The sequence below is a fragment of the Melospiza melodia genome, chromosome 19 (genome assembly GCF_035770615.1).
Source record: "Melospiza melodia melodia isolate bMelMel2 chromosome 19, bMelMel2.pri, whole genome shotgun sequence".
NCBI lineage: Eukaryota > Metazoa > Chordata > Aves > Passeriformes > Passerellidae > Melospiza > Melospiza melodia.
Genome location: NC_086212.1, coordinates 14,046,334 through 14,068,125, shown reverse-complemented (window position 1 = coordinate 14,068,125; position 21,792 = coordinate 14,046,334). Strand labels below are relative to the sequence as shown.

Here is a 21,792-nt window from a genome sequence, read left to right as displayed (position 1 = left end):
CTCTTTCAACTTCCATTAAATATTCCAGGCACTCTTCTCACTAAAATTTATTGCAAGCTTAATTATTGGAATGGAATCTTAAAAAAATGCCAGTCAGGTTTGGTTTTTACCAGAAAACCTTAATTCATTATGAACAAGTAATTAATATTTTAATTTTATTAAGAAAAGAAGCTGAGATATCAAATTTAAGGTTTTGGGAAGAACTGCACACTTGAATTCACTTGGAATACTATTATTCCTTCAGTAATATGCAGATGACTTTTTTTTTCCTCAAAAATGAGATAGTGGAAAGAACATTTTTGGTTTTAAAATGTATTAAAGAATGCCCTATGCCCTTGGTTATAAAGCCCCCTACTCACCAGAAATTCCACGTGGGTGTCTGGAGGGAGAATTAAATATTAATTATGTTCCTCCCCCACTGAAGGGTCCCTGCTTCTGCATTCTCTGGGCTAAAAAGCTGCAATTCTCTGCTTGCCTGCCGTGATTATCTTCAGAGAGTGCAGAAATCTTTAAATACAGAGGTTGAGACCAAAACTTTTGGTGATTTCTGGGTTTTAATACAAAAGCTTGTGTCCTCTGAAACAGCCATTTGCTTGACTGTGCATTTTAAGTTCTTTAAAGTAGCCATCAAACCCAGAATTTTTTTCTACTCCAAGCTAAATCAGAACTATAATAAATTAATTTTCTTGCTTGCAAGGAGAAACCCCTATTTCTGCAGGAAATTCCATGTTCCAGCCTGCTCTCTGCTGTATCAGATGCCCCAAAATGCCAATTTCAGGCGTACATTAATGACATAAAACCTGACCTGGGGCTGGGCTGAGCTCCCAAACCTCTCTGCTCTCAGGCTTTGGTCACCTCTACACAACTCATTGTTTGTCAGCACCTCTGATTTGGTTTTTAGTGGCCAGGGGGTTTAGTCAGTGTTAGTAACTGGCAGCAATTATTGCTCCAGGGATTGCTCCAGAACCCCGAGCTCACAGAGAGCCCAATGAAAGGAAGGTGCAGCTCAGGATGTCCCCATTCCCCCAGCACAGAAAGGCTCCCCCAGGGACCTCCAGAGCTCTGCACATCTGCCCAGATGTTGGCAAGAACTCCTCTGTGTGTGTGTGCCAGGAGCCAGCTGTGACTCTCAGGGTTCTGCTGCTCCTGGAGCTCCATACCAACCTTGTGCCTAAAGAGTTTGCTAAAGGTGCCGTGGCCCAGCTTGGGGCTCTCTGCCTTCTTTTTCTTGGCTCCTTTGGAGGGGGATCCTGGTGCTGCCTTCAGGCCAGGCTGGCCCCCCGGGCCCTTCTCCGCCTTGGAGCCCTTGTGCACAACAGCAGGTGCAGGTGAGTGTTTGCTGCAGATATTTGCTTTAGCAAAGACGTTATTCCACCATCACACACGTGGGATTAAAGGAAAATATTCCCTCTTAGCTCTGGATAAATTGTGGGGTTTTCCCTGAGTGACTTCTCAGCTCTCCTCAGAGTTCCTTTCTCATGAGCAGCAAAATAAAAGCCAAGGCAATCCACCTGATTCCAAATTACACCACAACCTTCCCTCTAAAACCTCCACTAAACCGAAACCTAAATTCCACAAACATCTGCCTTTCCAAGTCATGAAGAAGCAATTTAGGATTTATAATTTTTAAACAGGCAAATATATAAATCTTTGGAGGAACATTCAGTCTTTTTATTGCAGCATAATAGGGACTTTAAAAGTTTTATATAATGCATTATTTAGGAAAAGGGCAGTGTGAATATTCATGATATACACTGCCTAAAATATTTCAAGCTTGCATTAATATCCTTGAAATTAATTAATTAATTCTTCAAGGTCTCAGGCTTTAAAGCAGGAAGATGCCTTTGGTTACCTAGCCTGGAGGAGGAGGAAGGATTATTCCTTACTAATTCTCACAGCAAAAATGACCCTTATTCCTGCAAGATTCTTACAATTGCTGAACACAGAGTGACACAGGATCAGCTCAGAGCCTGTCACAGGAGGGTGAGGTCAGCGATTGGGGCAGACCTTGTCCAAACATCCTCCTGGTTTGTAGGAACTGCCCGAGCAGGTGTGACCGGGCTCTGAACCGGTGTGGGCACAGAGGAAGGGACGGGCACTGAGGGACAGGAACTGAGGGATGGCCACCCAGGTGATGCCTCAGGTCTGAGCTTTTCTATTTTCACATTCTGTGCTGCTTTAGTGAGCAGTTCTGAGCTTCACATCAGGGGATGGTGAGCCCTGTGCACAGAGCAGGGAGACAAAACAATTCCTGCTCCAGCTGGGCACCAAGGACAAATGACCCAAATCTCAGCCCAGGAGCACAAACACCGTGGGCTGGAGAGAGAAAAACAAGGATGGGACTGGATGGGCTAAAGCTGCAATGGGACAATGAACTGCAAGGTGCAAATGGAGCAGAACTGATCCCAGGGACAGAGCCCGTGCCCGGCCGTGCATTTTGGGGCCATTTTGCTTCATCTTGGGTGCAGCCCTGGCTGGGCTCTGGTGCTGCCCAAGGTGCATCCATGGAGGGGATCCTTTGAATAAGTCCCTGCTTTATTCATAGGTCTGTCCAGTCCCTGTTCTAGCTCAGCCTGCACAAGGCATGAGAGGGACAGACACCACCGAGGGTGTGCCTGGCAGCACACGTGGCCCACAGCTGATTACAGTTGATCAGCACTGATAAGAGCCTGACCCTACAGAAACAGAAAGTTCTTCCCCCCCCCACCAGAGGGTGCTGGGGCACTGCCCAGGCTCTCCAGAGCTTGTTCCCTGCTCCAAACCTTCCAGAGCTCCAGGAGGGCTTGGACAAGGCTCTGGGTGGGATTGTTGGGGGTCTGTGCAGGGCCAGGGCTGGATGAACCTTTGGATCCCTTCCAGCTCCAGGATATTCCATGATTCTATCATTTGAAGGCACAGCAGCCACCCAACACCCCCATGGCACTCAGGAAAACTTCACTTAGCAAAGCTTTACCTTTAACACCCTTCAGTTGGTTTTTTGGGGGGAAAAACCCACAACATTATTTCCTATCAGCCAAAAAATCTGCAGCTTTTCTACCTGGGAGCTGATAAATGAACGTCCTCAACGTATTTCCCCTTTATTGAAGTCCAAATGCCATATCAGATAAAGGAATTCCCAATAAAAGAGAACTCCCACTTAATCTCCTGCAAGGAGTTTGCACATCCTGCAAGTCAGCCGGCTTTGTTTGCCCTGCCAGGTGTGCCAGCAAACCAAACCCACCCAGAATATCCCTGTCCAAATGACAGCGGCACCAGCAGTCACCTGGCACAGGGGACACACTCAGGGAAGGAAATGGGGTTTTACTGGATTGTTTCCATCCAAACTGGATTGTTTCTATCCAAACCAGATTGTTCACCACCTCTGGGAAGAGCTGCAAATCTCCCTGAGTCTCTCCTTTTCTGCATTGCTTGGAAAAGCTTCACCCTATCTGATGATTTTCAGAGTTACTCAAAATTATTGAGAATAATTTTCAGAGCTATTCAGAATTAAACCCCCTACGTACTAACCAAGCTTGCTGCAAAGACTGAATAGGACAAAAGAATTTAAAAAAATAGGAGAAAACCCAAAAATGTTGTGATTTTGGCTAATATCTGCATGGAAAAAAACAGTTCAATTTTTAAGGTTTTATTCCTGGTTTCTTAATGAAGTTTTCTCAAGTCACAAGGAAAACTGTTCTATGAGCAAACAGAATTTTTTGTGGACTCAAAGTTTTCACTGAAATTTTAGATCAAAGACAAGTCAGAGAAGCAACCAAAAGCATCACCAATCATAACCAAGCTTGCAGAAAACACAACAGATTTTGATTGTAACAGATGACATTAAGAATGGCACTGTTCAGTCTCTTCCCTTTCAATTTATCCAGGGGAAAAATATTTGAAATTACTTCAAATGATGCTATCAGTTAGGGAAAAAGCCCAACAAAATGAAGAGGAAATCCCTGTGTGAAAAACACCTAATGAGCAGTGAAAAAGGAACTGCCTACCTTGTCTTCAGAATCACTTTTGGCTTCAGCTTTGCTTGGGGAGACCTTAAAAGAATTTGAGAAAAAACAGTCACTCAACCCAGCCTTCCAAAGGGTCAAAAAGATAAGTTTGAAATCAGCAGGTTTTATTTGCACAAAGGGAAAATACAAATATTGCTTGCCTCAAGTGGGAAAATTGATAATGCAAATATTCCTTGAGAACACATAATGGCTATGATGAAAAATGCCTGGATTGAATATTTACTCTTCAAGCTCCTAATCAATTAATAAAAATGAACTTTTAGAGGTGGCACAAAACGAATATCAAGCAGAAAGTCTCTGAGACAGTTCCAGATCTGTGTAATCTGTGTAGAAGTGGAAGTTTGTAGAGCAGGTGGCACTCACTTGATCATTTCACTGTCCCCCTCCTCATCCCCCAAGGACAGAGAACATTTCACATTTATTTATACATTTTTACATTATTTATATAAACTTTTCCAGTCCCACAGGGTTTTTTTGGAAGCAATTGAAGCCCAAAGAGATGGAAAGGAAAGGCAGAACTTACCAGAGTTTTGAGGAAGCTCATGACTGAGCCCTGTCCTGCAGCTGCCTGGGGACTGTGCTGCTCTGCCTGTGCCCTGCCAGGGGCAGCCAGGTCTTGTTCACCTGCAGAGTCCTGCCCAGGCTCCTTCTGGCTGCACTCATCTATCTCCTGAAACATAAAAGGGGGCACAGATTGCTCAGTGCCAGCTTGCCCGCTTCCCCGTGGAATGCAGAAGTGCCTTTTGTGACTCGCTGGGAGTCACAGCAGCAATTCCAACCATTCCTGCCCAGCCCACGGGCAGAACAATCCAGCATTTATCCTCTCCTTGCCCTCTCTGCTCAGACACTCAGCGCTGCTGCTGCTGCTGGGGGGACGCTGGTCTCAGCCACAGCAGAGCCCCAAACTCCACTTTTGGCTTTTCTGGGCTGAACTTGTGAAAAATGGCAGCAAATGCTGAGATTTTGGCCCTGCCAGCTCCATGTCTGAGTGCGCCTTACAGAGACGGCTTCTGATTCTCTATTTTGCCATGCCAGGAATCATTTTTATCTATCAAACACCAACGTGTCAAACATTAAAAGAAGGGAAAAGGTAACAAATCAAAGTAATTCCTCTTAGCCAGATGGAGCTGCCTCTTCTCTTCATGGAATTACACTTCCCAGAGCCCCAAAACATTTTCCAGTGCTCAATCATTCACAAGTAGGTAATATTAAGGAAATTGTTTTCTGTTTAGACACCTGGACAAGGGTCTGCTTCTAAAAAAACACTCTTGAACCAGTTTTGGAGAGTTTGGCACCTCTCACGCTGAATTTACCTTCCATTTTGGCCACCTTTACCTTGAGCCTGCACAGGAAAACTCAACAAAAGTGTTGTGCAGGAGAGAGTGACATCAAAGAATGCCTAAGTGACATCAAAGGTATTTTTCCCTAACCAGCCCATTATACTCAGTGCTTTTTTAGTGGGAAAAATTAGAATTAAAGTGTTCTAAAGAATGCTGGGTGATTAAAATAGCACAATAATTGCATAATATGGATTTCTTTATGTCACCAGTGGAAGGAACGGACTTTAAATGCTTTAAGACTTCAGAGGGATCAGGACAGCTGGGTGTGGGGTGGCAGTGCCAGCAGAACACAGGGGGTTAAGGCATCCATTGAAATGCCAGAGGGGACTTCAGTGCCATTCCCCACCCACCCAGCTCTGCAGGCTGGCCCAGGAGCAGCAGAGCAGGGCCGGAATGCTCCCAGGCACTGCAGGGTCTCACACAGCACTCTGTGCAGCTGCCAGCCCCAGAACAATCTGTCCCATGCAGGACACGCGTGCCCAGGGTGGCACACACAGCTCTGGGGCCATGGAAGATGCTGGCTCTGCTCCAGGGGCTCAGGGGACACTGAGGCAGGAGGAGGCTGATGTGCTGCTGAACAAAACCAGCTTCACAGCACAAGTGCTTGGTGCCATCACACTCTTTACAGCTGGATGCTATCAAGGAAAAGAAACAGATTTAATAAGTTTTTGGAATTACAGAAAGCCCAATGCATCCCTTGGGGCGCATTTCAGGAGGGAGCTGCACACAGGGGTGTTTCCAGCACCCTTGGCTGATCCAGGACTGAAGCCACTGCAGATCCTGAGGATTGGGGCCATCCCAAAAATCCCTGAACTCCACTCACAGATCAGATGTGCCCCGTTTGATGTGCCCATTTCAGCTCCCTGTGTTCTGCTGGCACTGCCCACCCCACACCCAGCTGTCCTGATCCCTCTGAGGTTTTAAAGCATTTAAAGTTTATTCCTTCCAATGGTGACATAAAGAAATCCATACTATACAATTATTGTGCTATTTTAACCACCCAGCACAGGGAAAGGTTCTTTAGAACAATTTTATTCTAATTTTGCCCGCTAAAAATGTCCCTGCCTAAGCTGAGGCTGCCCCTGGCCAGAGAGGATCCCTCCAGCCTGGCCTTGGCGAGGGGCTGTGCTCCATCCTGTGCTCCCATGGGAATGCCCCTGCAGGAAGAGCCCGGGCTGGGGCCATCAGCGCAGAAATCAGGCACGGAGAACACACAGCCCTGCAGGATCACAAAATCACCACAAAAGCCTCCGTGGCAGCTCCCCGCTCAAAGCCCTGGGGGTAAATCATGAAAGAAACCCCAGGAATGACAGAAGATCAGTATTAGGAGTTAATAGATGCTATGTAAATGTTCAATTCATGTCTTTGAGAAGCTAAATTTGGGGGTAATAAACACCTTATATATAAAATATACTGTAGTTTCAGTTCAGTCATCAGGAAAAAAAAACCCCAAACATATCAAAAGAATGTATTCCTGCCAGCACTTTTGTTTGCATGAATCATGGCTCAGTGAAACATTTCAGGCATATAATTTATCTTTTCTTTGGCTTACATAGTAAATGCTTCATGAATTCATGAATTCTGCCCTTGTTTTAATTATGCTGCGCTCTGAATGTAGTTTTGTAGACCACAAAAATAAAGAGTGGCTCAGCAAACACAGAATGTTTGTGCAGCTCTTAAGCTACAACTGTGGAGCCTCTCTCTTACTCACCAGCAATGCTGTTTGTTTTGTCTTGGCACTCAGTGCAGGGAAACTTTGCTTTTAGCATTTACAGATACTACAAGTCATAATCCACAAAGAAAAAAAAAAGAGAGAGAGAAAAGAGGAGCTGTTGGCAGCGATATCTTGATTTTTAGTATGATTATTTGGTAACAGTTTGTAGTTTCTACAGTAACAGTAATTAAATTAGGCTTGGTCATTCTCCCATCCAGCAGGAGAACTGGAACTTCAGAGGGAACAGAAGGCAACTGTGCTGCAAGGCAGAGCCACAGCCTTTGTTTTAGGGATTGAGTTGAATTTGGAAACACATTGCAGTGTTTAGCTGATGTATTTTCCCCAAAAAAGGGGCTTAACTCCTCTCTACCCCCACCATATATTCCTTTTCATATCTGAAAGAACCAAAGGCAAAGTTATAGCCTAAAAATTCAAGCATAAGTTTAAAAATCCTCTCCCTGTGATCCAGATCTGTCATTTACTTACACAGTGAACCCCAGTTTGGTGATTCCTCAAAGATATCTATGGTGCAGCTTTTTGCACACACCTGGGAGGTGTAGTGCCATTTTTGATAACCACAGCTGTCCTTAGGAATGTTCCAGAAAGCTGCAGGGATCCTGCAGGCACTCCCAGCCAGCCCCAGCACCAAACAGGGCTCAGCTGTGCCTGGGATTTCCAGGTTATTCCCACCAGGCACCTCCAGGATGGGGATGGGCACAAGGGGACTGGGGCAGAACTGCAGGAATTAATAAGAAGTCCAGGTGTTTTGATATAATAAAGCTCAATCTGGATGAGCAGTGCTTCCCTGCTTGAGCTGGGAGAATGATTTCGATTCCCTTCTGTCCCTGAGCATGCACTGCCTCACCTGAGCTTTCAACAGGAATGTCTGTTCCCAGCAGCGTTTAACTCTGAATTTTAGTTAAAACTGCTCCAAAGTGTTCTTTCCTTGGGCTTTCACAGCATTCCTTCAGCAGCACAGCTGTGACCCTCCCCACTCTGTAAATGACAGCAGTGGCACTGCAGTGACAGCAAAGTAGGAAACGAGAATTTGGCATTTGGTGGGAAGAGAGACAATTCCTGCAAGCCACGGGGAGGACTTGTTGTGTGTGGCAGTCAAAAGTATCTGCAGGAATCTGGGGTGTTGAAAAGCTCCATTCTAAGAGGCTGAACACAGAAGTGCCAGTGTGCCCTGAACAGAGGATTCATTGCAAATCATCCACCCTGTCCTGCTTAGGTGCTGAATGCCTTTATGGGCTCTTTAATTGTGCATCCCGAGCTGTGATGGGAGCACTCCTGAGGGGCAGGGATGGAAAATGCAACTGTTCCTTCTTCAAAATGAACCCTCAGGAAAATATTACAATGTGTACATTTATACAAGAAATGTGCTCTTCAAACCTGAGAAAGTCTAATGTAGAGAAAACAAAGATTAAAAACAAAAGAATTTTGTGGCAACTTGCAATGCTGGCAGCGTAAGCAGTGAGTATCTCCTGAGTTAAGTTCAACACTACCCAGAGCATCAGTGATCACCATCTTATTTGTAAGCCTGAATTAGCCAATAAAAGCAATTATTAAAGTGGTATTTACACATTGGTTTTCCCTCCTGTTCCTGACATTAGACAGAGTTTCAGTTTGATCACCAATTCCTGTATTCCCTTTCAGAGGATGGGCCTTTTCTGTGGTTAATTCCCAGAAAATTATACCTTTTGTATATACTATACATCAGATCTGGCAGGAAGTGCAAAATCTAAACTCATATTAACTTCCAGCTCCTTTGACCAGAGTGCTCTTTCAGTTAAGATCCATAGTTTCTTATATCACATTCTCACCCTGTAAAATCATTTCTAATGAACCACTTTTCCTTGACTAAAACACCACAATGAGCTGGAATATAAAAATCATTGCTGCGTAATATTCCTTATTTTGCTGAATAGGGTATCCTAGCTAGAGAAGTAGGGCTATTTTAAATACGGCACTAAACACACCAAAGAACTTTTAGAAACCCATCCAGAGTCAAACTCCAAGAAACTGGTTTAATTTCAGGTATTTTTGCTTTCATTTGCAGCTGGCAGCTGCTCCTCCTGGCAGCTGGAGCCGTGCTGCCAAAACCTTTTGGGGAATTATAAATTGAATTAAACTGGAGGTCAGGATTTAGTCACAAGACAGAGCTTCACGCCTTGGCCACAGGTTCATCCTCCACACTTCTGTCCTGGGGCGTTACCTGTGGCCATTTTCAGGGCAACACCGACTCGTTCCCACCCCACATGGAGTTATCCCACCCTGGCGGTGGGGACAATGAAGTTGTCAGTGACAATGGAATTAAAGGTTATTATTTTATGAAGCACTTGCCTTGCGCAGCGGTTCCCCGTGGGCCGCGATGCTCCCGTTGGGGACGTCCAGGCGCTGCCTGCCCTGCTCAGTGTCCCCTGCTGTCCTCGCCGTGCCCTTCTCCAGCCTGAAGATCCTGTCCAGGAGCGTCACTGCTCTGCCCTTGGGGGCAGCCCCATCGCGCCCCTCGGGTGTCCCCGCGAGCTCCACGTCCTGCAGCGGGGCCTGCCCGGGGTTTTTATGGCTTCCCTGCTGGGGGGCTGCCCCGGGCCCCTCTGTGCCCTCGCCCGGGCCTTTGCTGGCACTCAGGGTGGGCTCAGCGGGGGCTGGAGCTGCCGCCGGCTGCTGGGCAGGCGCTGGCACGGCCCAGGGGAAGGGCAGCAGGGAGCGGGGCCTGGCAGCTGGCAGGGCCCTGCTGGCAGCGCTCCCGCCGCTCTGCCCGCCCGCCCGGGCACCTCCGGGACCCGGCTCCGCTGGCTCCGACGGAGAAACGGCGGCGTTATCCCGGGCTGCTGCTGCCCTGGCATCTGCTGTAACACAGGAGAGAGAGGGAATTACCCACAGGCACTGTGGGCACCGTGGGCACAGGCACCCGCGGTGGGGTGAGCTGGGTCTGAGGGCACACGGGGGACCCTAGTGCTGCTGCTCAGCCCCAGAGCTGATTTCTGCCAGCCCTCACTGAAATCAGTGTGAATTTAACCTTTTGCTCATCCCCAGAGTTGATTTTTGCCACCCCTGACATCAGTGTGAATTTTATCCTCTGCTCATCGCCAGAGTTGATTTTTGCCACCCTGACATCAGTGTGAATTTTATTCCTCTGCTCATCCCCAGAGCTGATATTTGCTCCTCTGCCACTCACTGACATCAGTGCACATTTTACCCTCTGCTCTCAGCCCCCAGAGCTGATTTCTGCTCCCCTGCCACCCCTGCACCCTGACATCAGTGCACATTTTACCCTCTGCTCATCCCCAGAGTTGATTTTTGCCACCCCTGACATCAGTGCGAATTTACCCCCTGCACAACCCCCCTGCAGTGCCAAAGTCAGATCCCAGCCCTGTTTGGCACTACTCAGCCCAGTGGACAGCAAATTAAAATCAGTGATATTCAAAAAAACCCCCAAAACTGGTAAAACTTGAGACAGTTATATATCAATGTATCCCCTGCTCCTCTGTCAAAGCTAAAGAAACAAAAATAAGGGAAAGCACCAGGACTGATCCCATGTCCTGGCTGGCCAATCTCCCAGCAGGGAGTTCTGTGCACTCACAACTGATTTCATTCATTTTTCCTCACCCTGCTGCCTGCTCTCCTCAGTGCAGCTCCTGCCTGCACCTCTCCTTGGCCTGTGGGTTATTTTGAGCCTGATATGAGCACTGATAAATCACATCCCAGCCAGGTTTCTTAGCCTTATATTTCTCTTTACATTTTACATTTCTCCTCTCACAAACTGCGGCTCAGAATCACGTTTCCTCTCCCAAAACTCACGCAAATCATTCCATGTGGCCATCACACCTTAGATGCAAAACCCCTTTTGATTTGAAAGTGTATTTTATGATTTTATAAAACAATGGAGCTTTGATAACACAGCTGAGGTGAAAATCCCTGGTATGGGATTCACAGGCAGGAAAAGGCAGCTCCTGCTTTGTACAAGACAAAAGAAACAAGAGACAAAAGAAAAATAATCTTGCTTGGATCTATTTTGTGGCTGGAAGCGCAGATGATGTGATGTGATAAAATAAAAATAAAATAAAATAAAAAAGGGTCTTGTTGAGAGGTAAATCTTACAGCTCCCCTGAGCTCCAGCTTCTCTTCCCTGCTTGGGCTGGAATATGGATCTGATTTCCCTGTCACTCATCCCCACATTTCAAGGATGAATTTAGATGTATTTAATTATACCCGTGGAAAACTGACAGGCTCAAACCGACTTGCTGAATTAGAATAGGGAAATTGTCAGTTTCAATGTAAAATTGAAATTATTTCAAATTATAATTGCAATAGTCTAGTCAATATTATGCCTTTCACATTTTCCTTAAGAGAAAGAAAACCCCAGATACCAAAAAATAACTGACTGAAACACATCTTCAGATCTTCAGTGTGAAATTCTTTGGGATTAGGAAAAACAGAACAATTTTAGATCCCAGCTTTCAAAGCTACCCCTTGGCTTTTCACAGCAAAATTCCCCCAAGCTTCCCACCTTGCCAGGGATTCTGGACAATCCCACAAAGCATCAGCAGGTCCTGGGCTGGTGCTCATGAAATATCACAGGAGGACATTGCTGCCAGTGGAGCTGCTTCCTTACAGGAACAGCAGAAGAAGAATGCAGGGAAAAATAAATTCCTGTATGCCCAGAAAGTGGAGATCTGTGTCTGTCCTGCCTGGCAGCACCCAGGGACCCCGGGCACATCCCAGGAGCAGAGCAGAGCCCAGGGCCCAGCCTGGAGGCTCCTTTGCCCACAGCCTTGATCCCAAGGCTGGGTGTCCCCACGGGACCCTGCCCCACAGCCCAGGCTGCTCCTGGCCAGCAGAAATGGGGTTTTCCATGAGCCCCAGGATCATGGAATGCTTTGGGTTAGAAGGGGCCTCGGGGACCATCTCACCCCACCCTGCCATGGCAGGGACACCTCCCATTGTCCCAGGTGCTCCAAGCCCAACGTCCAACCTGGTCATGGGCACTGCCAGGGATCCAGGGCCTTTCCTACTCTCCCAGGGAAGGATTTTTCCCTAATATCCCACCTAAACCTATTCTCTGTCAGTTTGAAGCCATTCCCTGTGTGCTGTCCCTCCATCCCTTGCAAATCCTCTCTACACCTTTGCTCTTAGCTCGTCCAGGCCACCCTGAGCTCACCCCAGAGCTTCTCCTGTGCAGGTGAGCAATCCCAGCTCTGCTCCATCCCTCTGCCCATCCTGGAGCCTCCTCTGGGCCCTCTCCAGCAGCTCCTGCCCGAGCTGGGGTGCAGTGGGACAGTGCTGGAACGTGCCAGCATCACCCCAAGGGACTTCACCCAGACCCCTGCCAGCAGCAGGGGCACAGGTGGCACCCTCAGGGCTGTGGTGACAGCAGCCACAGCTGCCCTTGGATCATTCTCAATGAGCCTTTTGCTCCCTCTTTTTTGGATGTTTTGGGCCAAGTGCTCCCCAGCACAGCCCATTCTGGCAGGCAAAGAGATCTCCACTTTCTGGGCACACATGAATTTATTTTTTTCCCTGCATTCTTCTTCTGCTCTTCCTCTAAGGAAGCAGCTCCATGGCAGAAGTCCTTGGGCAGCAATGTCCTCCTGTGATATTTCATGAGCACCAGTTTCAGCTTCAATGCCCTGACAGGCACAGCAAAAGTGCAAATTGCAGCTATTCCAGCACCTATTGAAATACTCAGCTGGGGCCACCAAGTACCAGCTGTAGTTTCCTGAGCCTCCTGTAGTAAAGTTTGAAAAAGAACTTCTAATTATAGTTGGAAACTTGGGAAGGAAGCAAAAATCAAAAACCCTTCCCCAGCTACAGAAAGGAGAAACAATATCCATAGGAAAATAATTGTGAGATGCTGAACTTCTGCTTTATGTAACAGATAAATTAACCACAGGAAAACTGGCTTGGGCTCAAAATTAGGGGTAGAAGCTCAGCACTAAGAAAACCAGCTAAGCAAGCAGCAGCTCAGGAACCCATGGAGCTCCTTTTATCTCAAATTATCATGGAAGGAATGGGAGCCCTGGAAAATGTCACTGCCATGGGCTGTGTGTGTGTGTGCTGTGTCAGGAGAGCTCCAGCTGCTCCAAGGAAATTCTGCTCAGAGCAGATCCCAGAGCTGGGCCGGGCTGCACTGAACAGGCACAGCAAACTGAGGGACAAAAGCCTTGAAATTCCAGCATTTGGGTGAAAAATATGTGTTATTTTTGTTTTCAAAGACACACAAGTGCCATTTTCCCCCCAGATTTATTCCTCAATCCAGAGGCAGAATTGCAAAGATAAGCAAAAAACCCCCAAATTCTAGGCCAGGTCTTTGAGCAGATCAAAGCTGCTCGTTGTGACTGAGATTAAAAGCTGCTCTGAGATGAAAATCAATACACAATTTACAGACTGCATTTCAGACTACTCCTGCTCCAGCATTTGCCTTTCAACTCCTTAACAAAAGGCAGCCACACTCCAGGAGATTTGTCTCTCTGTCCCCTTCCCTTCATCAGGGTGTGTCAAAAAGGAAATTTTGTGGCTACACAAAGTCCCTCTTCTGTAAAAACTCATTTTCCCCTGGAATTTGGCAAATTAGACCAACATATTTTCCATGATTTAGTAAAAAATAGAGAAGCTCAATGGTTAATGCAATATCACAGAATCATGGAATGGTTTGGGTTGGAAGGGACCCTAAAGCTCATCTCATTCCTCTCTTCTGACTACAAGCCAGCCACAAACAAATATTTTGCTTAGCCATGGAATTAGAGCCACACAGCACATTTTTTTCTCTCCTGGTGTTCAGATAATCATGGAGAAAATATTTTAATGGCCATGAAGAAACCATTAATGGCTACAAGGGAACATTTGGCACAGGGATTCCAGCAGGGCAGGGCAGCACAGGGTACAATGCCCTGAATGAATTTCTGCAGCAAATACAAATCCAAAATAAAAAAAATAAAACTCTCCTCCTTCCTTAAAAAAGAAGGAGCACACTAATATCCTTTTGCCATCTTACTCCACCATTCCATGCAAAGAAATTTTTGCTCCGGGAATCATCTTTTTTCACTAATTTAACTTGCATTGTTATTTACCTGCAGATTTCCAGAAATTAATGGAAATAGGGGCAGAGGAGTCAGCAGCAAGAATAGGAACGATCATTCTCTAAAAGCATCCCTGAAATGTTTCACATTTCAGGATTTCTGCTGGGTTCTGGCTGCTAGCAGCATCTGCTGAATGGGATTTATCCTCCGGGACAAAGGAGCTGCATCTCCACTCAACCTTTCTCCTTTGCAATCTTTTTAACTCCTTTGTAATTCTTTCTAGGAGCAGGTAGATGTTTCAATCTGCATGGAATTACCAGCCAAGCCCACAGGAATTCTTGCTGTTTTGTCCTCCTGCTGCATTTCTGCTCTGTGTAATGCAAATCAGAGACAGAAACCTCCAGTTCCAACCTTGCCCCTCCACCTGTTGCTCACCAAGTGCTTTTGTTACTGAAAATACAACAAAGTTCCTTTATTTTTTCCTAAAATCCTCACTCTGTGCCCCAAAAATGCTATTTATTGCAGTATTTCATTTTAGAAATACTATGAAAACATAGTTGGAAGTAACTTCTATCACTTGTATTTCTCCAAAATCTTGATTACATTTCACAAACATGGAGATTTCAATGGTATCTCAATGATTTTAAACTGCTTTTCAAACAGGAAAAAAGTTAAAATACAAGAAATATCAACACAGGAACGTCTAATTTTTCAACTTGCTACTTAAACTGATTAATTAGGTAATCCATTTAAGCAAAGCAGTCCCATATGCTTCATTTTACACATGAGGAATAAAATGTACATGTATTTTCTGGGTCTTCAGGCAGTGAAAATCATCTGGCTTTTATTTCCTCCTCAGAACTCTGCTGGTTTACACCCGAAAAAACCACACAGAGAGGCTTTGCTGGTAGGCAATGCTTAAAGTGGCTTGTGGTGGGATGGCACTGGGAAATTCGGGCCGTGGAGCAGAGATCCTGGGCTGTTATCAGATCCATCTGCATCTCCCCACACCAGCCTTTGATTGTTTTTACCGAAATTTAGATTTTTTCAAGTGCCTGTGACAGACTGAGAGGGTTAACAATAAATCATAAAGTATTTTTCTCAGCACGGAAATTTCAAGTATTCCTTAATTTTGGAAAGAAGTCCTTAATGGTTTTTTATTTTTTTTTTCTGTATTTAAACTTTGCAGCTTCTGCAGAGCCACATTTCCAAGTCAGAGCTGGAGCACGGGTCCATCCCCAATTCAAAGCCTCTCATGAATATTCATCATTCCTTCAATCCCAACCCTTTCCCAGTCCGTACCTGCCCCGTTCACTGCCGGGGGAGGGCTCTGAGCAAACACGGCGGATCCATTCGTGACGCCATCGGGAGACTCGGGGAGAGGCTGAAATAACAAAGAACGGAGTTTTTAGGGCATCCAAGGGGTGAAAACTGCGCTGGCAGCAGCCGGGGGTGTGGGATGGGGTTGCCCACCTGGTAACTCTTCACCGTGCAGGTGTTGTCATCCTCAGCTTCCTCTGGCACGCTCAGGTTATTCCCCATGGCTGCTGCGAGGTGGGGGAGAGACAAACCCCAAATAACCCTTTCTGTGTCATTAATGTGAATTCACAATTCTAGTTAAGAGGCAGCCAATGGGGGCAGGTGTTAAAATCCCTAAAACCGCACCCAGGGCACCTGCCCCATCCTCAGCCTGCCCCATCCAAGCCCATCGTGCTCAGGGCTCACAGCTGCTCCCAAAAATGCCACCAGCCAACAAACTTTTCTTGTTTGAAAAAGGTTTCAAACAATATTTCTGATTCTCAGCCCCCGCGGCTCCCTGCCGATGCAGAGCTCCTCACTCCAGGTGAGTTGTCAGGAGCTGATGCAGAGCAGGGGCCACAGGCTCTGAGCTCTGGCAGACTTTGCTCCAGGGAAGCTCAACCATTTCCTAAAACCCAGTTTATTATTCTCAGTGAAATAAAACACACACATGTGGAATTTCAAAACATGGAGCAGCCATGTGGAATTTCAAAACGTTTTCCCTCACAGGAACTCTCTCAAGGAAAGATGGAGACGAACAGGAGGGGCTTTTTGCTAAAAATGGGAAAACTTGCTGCACAATGCCAAATGTGATCCCAAAGCACCGAGCTCTGTTCTCTGCTGTGCTCATGGAGAGGATGGAGCTGTGGCTGCCCCTGGATCCCTGGCAGTGCCCAAGGCCAGGCTGGAGCAGTGGAAGGGATGGGACAGGATGAGCTTTAAGGTCCCTTCCACCCCAAACCCCTGTGTGATTTAGAAAACATCCATGTGTGCTATTCTGCCTTATTTTAAAGAAAAATGACGGGTCACTGCCACCTATAGACAGCTGTGAGCAGCACAGGGATGATCCAAACGCAGAATGGCTCAGAGTGGCAGCTGATGTCGCAGCTGTGCCCTGTGCCAGCTCCTGCAGCTGACTGTCCCCGTGCGGCTCCGGAGCTGACAAACAGCAGCCCCAGCCCTGGCATTCCCATGGAATGGGTTTTTGTTTTTCCCAGAGTGCTCAGGCCTCTGGTGATGTGCTCAGATCCATTTTTCCTCTCATTTGATACACCGTGGCTTAAAGCTGGAGTTATCCAATGTGAAAGCAAATAAAGGAGCTCTCATGATGTGGTTTTGGAGTGGATGATCAGGGAATTGCAGCAGAGTTTGGCTGGAAGGGCCCTTGGAGATCACCCAGCCCCTGCCCAGGCAGGTGACACAGAACTCAGCCAGGTGAGTTTGGGTGTCTGCAGAGAGGGAGATCCACCTTACACCTTTATGTACAGGGATGTGAAGAGATCCTCCTCCCTGGAGCTGTGCCAGGGCTTTGCAGAAAGGACCTCCTCACTTTGTGAGAGAAAATGTGACAAATTTATGGGAGAAGATGAATTTTGAGGGCTGAGAGGGGAGAAGAGATGATCCTGATACAAGAACATTCTTCAAAATGAGAGGAAAGCCCCCAAAAGTCATCAGTAATTCCTGTCCTGAGGCTCCTTTCTAGGTGCAGGTTTTTCACCCAGCTCCAAGGGTATTCTCCCTGTGGGCTTCCCTCAGGCCAGCTGGAATCCAGCCTGACTGGTTCCAAAAGGAACATGAACTACCAGCTTCTACAGCTCTGAAACAATCCCTTTCCCCAATTATGCCTCGCTGCTTCCATTGTAATGCAGAAAATAATTCCAAAGGAAAATAAATGCATTTTTAATTGGCTTTAATGTTGCGTGCACCATAGCGTGCCAAGTTCAAGGCTTGGGAAAATCCTCCTTTTTCACTCTCTCTCTCTCAAAAATCATTAGTTTGGTGCTGGCAGAATGGTAAAAACTCTGAAAATATGACATATAGCAAAATCTATGATCTGCTGTGTGCTGCTAAAGGCAGCCAAGCCTCCCCTCCCTGATGTATTGACCAGCCTGGAATATTGCAATGGGAATATAGACATGGGAATATCACCCATGTCTGTAAATGCCAAAAGCCCACAACTAACTCCTCCCTAAAACCCACCATATGTTGCATTTAAGCATCACAGAAAACAATCAATTTCCCTGCCCTTGGAACCCAGCTGAGCCTAAGGACACGGCCACGTCCAGGTGGAAAAGCAGAATTTTCAGCTCTATTGACATGGAGAGAAGAAAGGGCTGATAACAGTGCAGAGTTCAGAAATTGTGCTTACCTTGAGAGCAGCTCTGCAGGGAGAGGCACCTGGGATGGGGATAGGGAACAGAGCAGGTGGCTCTGAGCCCTGGCAGCAGCAGTGGGCACACAGGGACAGCAGGGCTGGGACAGCAGGAGGGACAGCAGGGCTGGGATGAGTCACCTACAGCAAACAAGGAACACCCAGCAGCACCTAGGAGCCAGCCTGGCAGGGGCTGGGCACGCAGGACACGCTGCCTCACAGCCCTTCAGGCTCCCGGGACACTTTTGTACAATTCCTTCAGCCACTCCAAGTGGGAAAAGCAAAATAGCTCAAACATCCACGCCCTGGGCTCTCGGGGAGGGGACAATGCCACCAGGTGAGCAAGCAGTCACAGAGTGGATGAGGAAAGATCTGCCACAAAGCTGGGCTCCCTTTGTGCAGGAAAAGCCAGGGCACTGCTTTTGGGGAAAGGCAGAGCTGGTGCTTTAAAACACAAACACAGAAAATGAGACTGGCAGGATCCTTGGGCAGGAGAGCACAGGCAGGACTGCTGGAGCACAGCAGCAAAAAGCAAATGCAAAAGGAAAAGCCAAACCATCAGAGCAGAGCTGCACGGAGGAAGGAAGGAAGGAGATGAAGGATAGGAAGGATCTGAAGGAGTTACCTGGGGCAGAGGGGCTGGGACAGCCTCTGGGAGCTGGAGCTGGTCCAGGTGATGGGTGTGCCGCTCACCCAGCCCCGAGTGCTGTGCCACTGCCCCTGTCCCTGCTGCGCCCCAGAGGCACACAGGGAGTGCTCACAAACACTGGGTGCAAACACAGCCGGGGTGGAGCAGCCCCGTGCCCCTCCCAGCCCTCCCCAGGTGTTTTCTCAGCTCTCTGGCCACCCACACCTGCTCCAAGGCCCTTGGGGATCCCTGACCCCGGGGCAGCCCTCACCGCCTGCTCTGGGCACGGTGACACCCACAAACCCCTCCCCAACGCGGGCTTTCCCCAAAATGCAGAGAAATCCCAAAGTTCTTTCAGTGGCAGGACTGTGTGCTGCTGTCAGTGTGGTTCCTGACGCAGAGTGTGCAGGCTGGGTGGTTCCCAATGCCCCTGCACAGTGTGCACACTGACCAAGTGCTGCTGTTTAAAGCCATTGTCACCATTTGCTGCTCCCTCAGGTGAGCCACAGAGCCCACATCACACTGGGGTGGCTGCAGCAGGGAGAGCTTTTTGCTCTCAGTCTTCACAGCACCTCAGCCAACAACACCTGGCTTTGCAAGGGTTTCCACAGGCAAGCAAAATAGCAAGAAAGAATTTCCAATTGTATGGTTTGAAGGGAACACCACTGAGTTGCTTGCATCATCCAGCTGGCACTTTGATTTCAGAGTTCTTTATGGGTTTGGGTATAATTCTGTTACTAATCATGACAAAAAGAGGAAAATGGGTTTGTCAGGAGGGCTGTGCTGGGTGGGGAGGGTTCAGGTGTTTCAGGGGTGATGAGGAACCTGCAGGGATGGAACCAGAGCAGGAATCTGCCCCCAGCACCTCAGCAGGGCGTGGGAAGGGAGGGGCTACCCTGATTCCCTCTTTCCCTCCAGCACTGGGTCAGGCATCTTTCTCATTTATATCTTGGTGCAAATCCCTGTCTGCTACAAGCTCAGGTGACATCCCACCAGTCCCGTCTCAAAGTTCCATCCACAGACAGATCTGATTTAGGAATGGTCCCTGGAGCAGAGCTTATCCCTGGGCTGAGGCACAGAACCCCAGCCTGGCTGTGAAACCACTCCCCCGTGCAATAATGCTGGAATAATTGTCTTTTTATTTTTATTTTTTGGGTTTTCTCCCTTGGTTAAAATATTATTGTGAAGTGGTTTTGAAATGCAAGATGTAAATATTTAATTCTGGAAATGCTTCATGTCTGTAAGAGAAGCTCATTACATTCACTACAAATTTGCACCATATTTTGCCTTCCATGGATCTATTTGCTCCTAAAATGCCTTCAAATTCAGCCTTAAAACCTTAATATTCATCATGAAGGAAATAATTCGGATTATCATGTGCTTCACCTGTGAATGTGAGAATTGCAGTGCTCCTTTTCCTCCAAAAAAGGCTTTTCCTTGAACTGAGCCATCCCGGTGAGCTTTATCCTGAGTAGTTTTCCCCAGTTGTCTGGACAATGAACCATCCATTCTTTGAGGTGTCTTTCAGCTCTTTAATATTCTTTCTGAGTAATTTCAAAGCCATCCCATGTTTTCATCAAGGACGGACCAGAGGGGCACAGAGTGAGTTTTATTTTGCCAAATTGGGAATTATTTAGCTGGGTGACAGCCACATAAAATCTTCTGCAAAGCGCAGGAAGCTGTGCTGCTTTCCTGATTTTCCATCCCTCAAAATGCTATTTTTTTCTTTCTAAAAATCTCCAATGAAGCTGTCACCAAATAAATCTTCCTCCCCTGCAGGAAACGCTCAGCTCGTGCATCTGACAGCTGCATAAAACTTCCTGCTCATCAATGGCACAGAGCTCCAGCAATTATCAATGGTTACCCAGCTCCTTTATGGCTGCCCAGAGCCAGGAGCACTCAAATATTGACAGTGCAGGAGCAGATGAGTCCTGGTGTGTGCCTGCCCGTGCCACACGTGCTCTGGGGGTGCTGGCGCTGGGTTGGAGCTGAGGGTTTCCATCTGCCAGGGTTTATCCAGCAGCAAAACCCCCCTGGCAGGGAGGGCAGAGGGAACCTGCAGCAGAGCAGCTGAGCAAAAAGCAAAATTGGGAATGATTCCAGTGGGATTTCTGACATTTGGAACGAAATATAAATGGGGTGTTGACTCAGCTTTGATGTTTCTCTCAGAAGAGGATGGATGGAGTGAATCATGGATTCTTTCAGATGGCAGAGCCCAGCATTTGCATGGATTGATGGATCCTGGATCCTAGCAGGGAGAGCTGCCTGAATTCCAGCCCAGTCCAGCCCCTCTGAGATCCACAGGGCTTGGTTCTTCACCTGCAGCCTGCATTCCTGCATTCTGTGACCCTCTGAGCTCACACTGTCAGTTCAGCCTTCTTAGAGGAGGTTTCCAAAAACCTGAGGCAGGGCAGTGACTGATGTCACCCAGCTGGGGCCTCCACACCTGACAGACCCCAAAATAGGGTGCTGGCACTCCAAAATTCCTATTACCCATTACAAAATCCATAATCCTGGGGACAGACATGAGGTGGAATGTCATCACCCAGACATCCCATGCCCATCACCACACACATCCTCCTCTCTGGGGGAGCAGAGATTTGAACTGCAAAAGGAAAGCACACCTGAACTGGTGTTCCTGCAAAGCCTGGCTCAGAGCTCCGGGGAAAACTGCTTCTGCTGGAGTTCTGCTGGAGTTCCAGGCTGGGTTGGACCTGGTTCCTGTACAGCTGGTGGTTCCAGTGATATTTTCAGCCCGTTGTGTTTCCCTGCTGTCTCTCACAGGGTTCCATCAATGCTCAGGTCTGTCTGTGTTTCCCCACTGTGCTCTGAGTGGGCAGTGAAAAGGAGAGGATGGTTTCTCCAGTGCAGGAGCCCTGGGAAGCAGCACCATCCCCAATTATTGCCCTGCTCCCTGTTCCTCTCAGCATGCCCTGGGTGGGGCTGCAGCCCCTCCTGTGCCCTGGCTCTGCAGCAGCTGCCCCAAGCCCAGAGGAGCCCCTGCAGATCCCCACTCCAGCTGGGAAATGGGAAACATTCCTCATCCTGCTCCCAGAGATGCCTGAGCAGTGTTTTCAATGATGTTTCAGCCTGGAGTTCCTGCAGACTGTGAGTCACAGGCTGGTGTAGGAAGGGAGCTGCTGATCTGATTGTCTCTGCTTCCCCCATGACAGAAATCCCCCAGGTTCCTGCTGCCGCTGTTCTGGTTTTAAAGAAGGAGGATTACAGACTCTACTCCAGCTATTTCTCCACGTGGGAGCTTCGAGAGCAGATAAATGTTCCTGTGTCAGGGCTGAGACAGAGAGTTATTGTAGCTGTGGTGCCTCAGTGGGTGGAACAGGCATTTGAGCCACAATTACCCTCCTGTGGGAGCACTTGAGGTCTCTATCAAACATGCAGTGATGATAACAA

The 21,792-nt window shown here is 47.6% G+C and overlaps 1 protein-coding gene across 1 annotated transcript in view; it reads right to left on the bottom strand.

Moving 5' to 3' along the window:
* Nucleotides 1-17,961, bottom strand: part of BCAS1 (brain enriched myelin associated protein 1) — a 33,605-nt gene extending 15,644 nt beyond the window's left edge. The window contains exons 1-7 of the mRNA XM_063172617.1: nucleotides 17,751-17,961; nucleotides 15,557-15,630; nucleotides 15,386-15,467; nucleotides 9,405-9,913; nucleotides 4,528-4,674; nucleotides 3,984-4,028; nucleotides 1,165-1,305 (exon numbers count right to left, since the gene is read on the bottom strand). Of these exons, the coding sequence (XP_063028687.1) occupies nucleotides 1,165-1,305; nucleotides 3,984-4,028; nucleotides 4,528-4,674; nucleotides 9,405-9,913; nucleotides 15,386-15,467; nucleotides 15,557-15,625 (993 nt within the window). The 5' untranslated portion in view covers nucleotides 15,626-15,630; nucleotides 17,751-17,961. The remainder of the gene's footprint in view (nucleotides 1-1,164; nucleotides 1,306-3,983; nucleotides 4,029-4,527; nucleotides 4,675-9,404; nucleotides 9,914-15,385; nucleotides 15,468-15,556; nucleotides 15,631-17,750) is intronic.
* Between the last annotated feature and the right edge of the window lie 3,831 nt (nucleotides 17,962-21,792).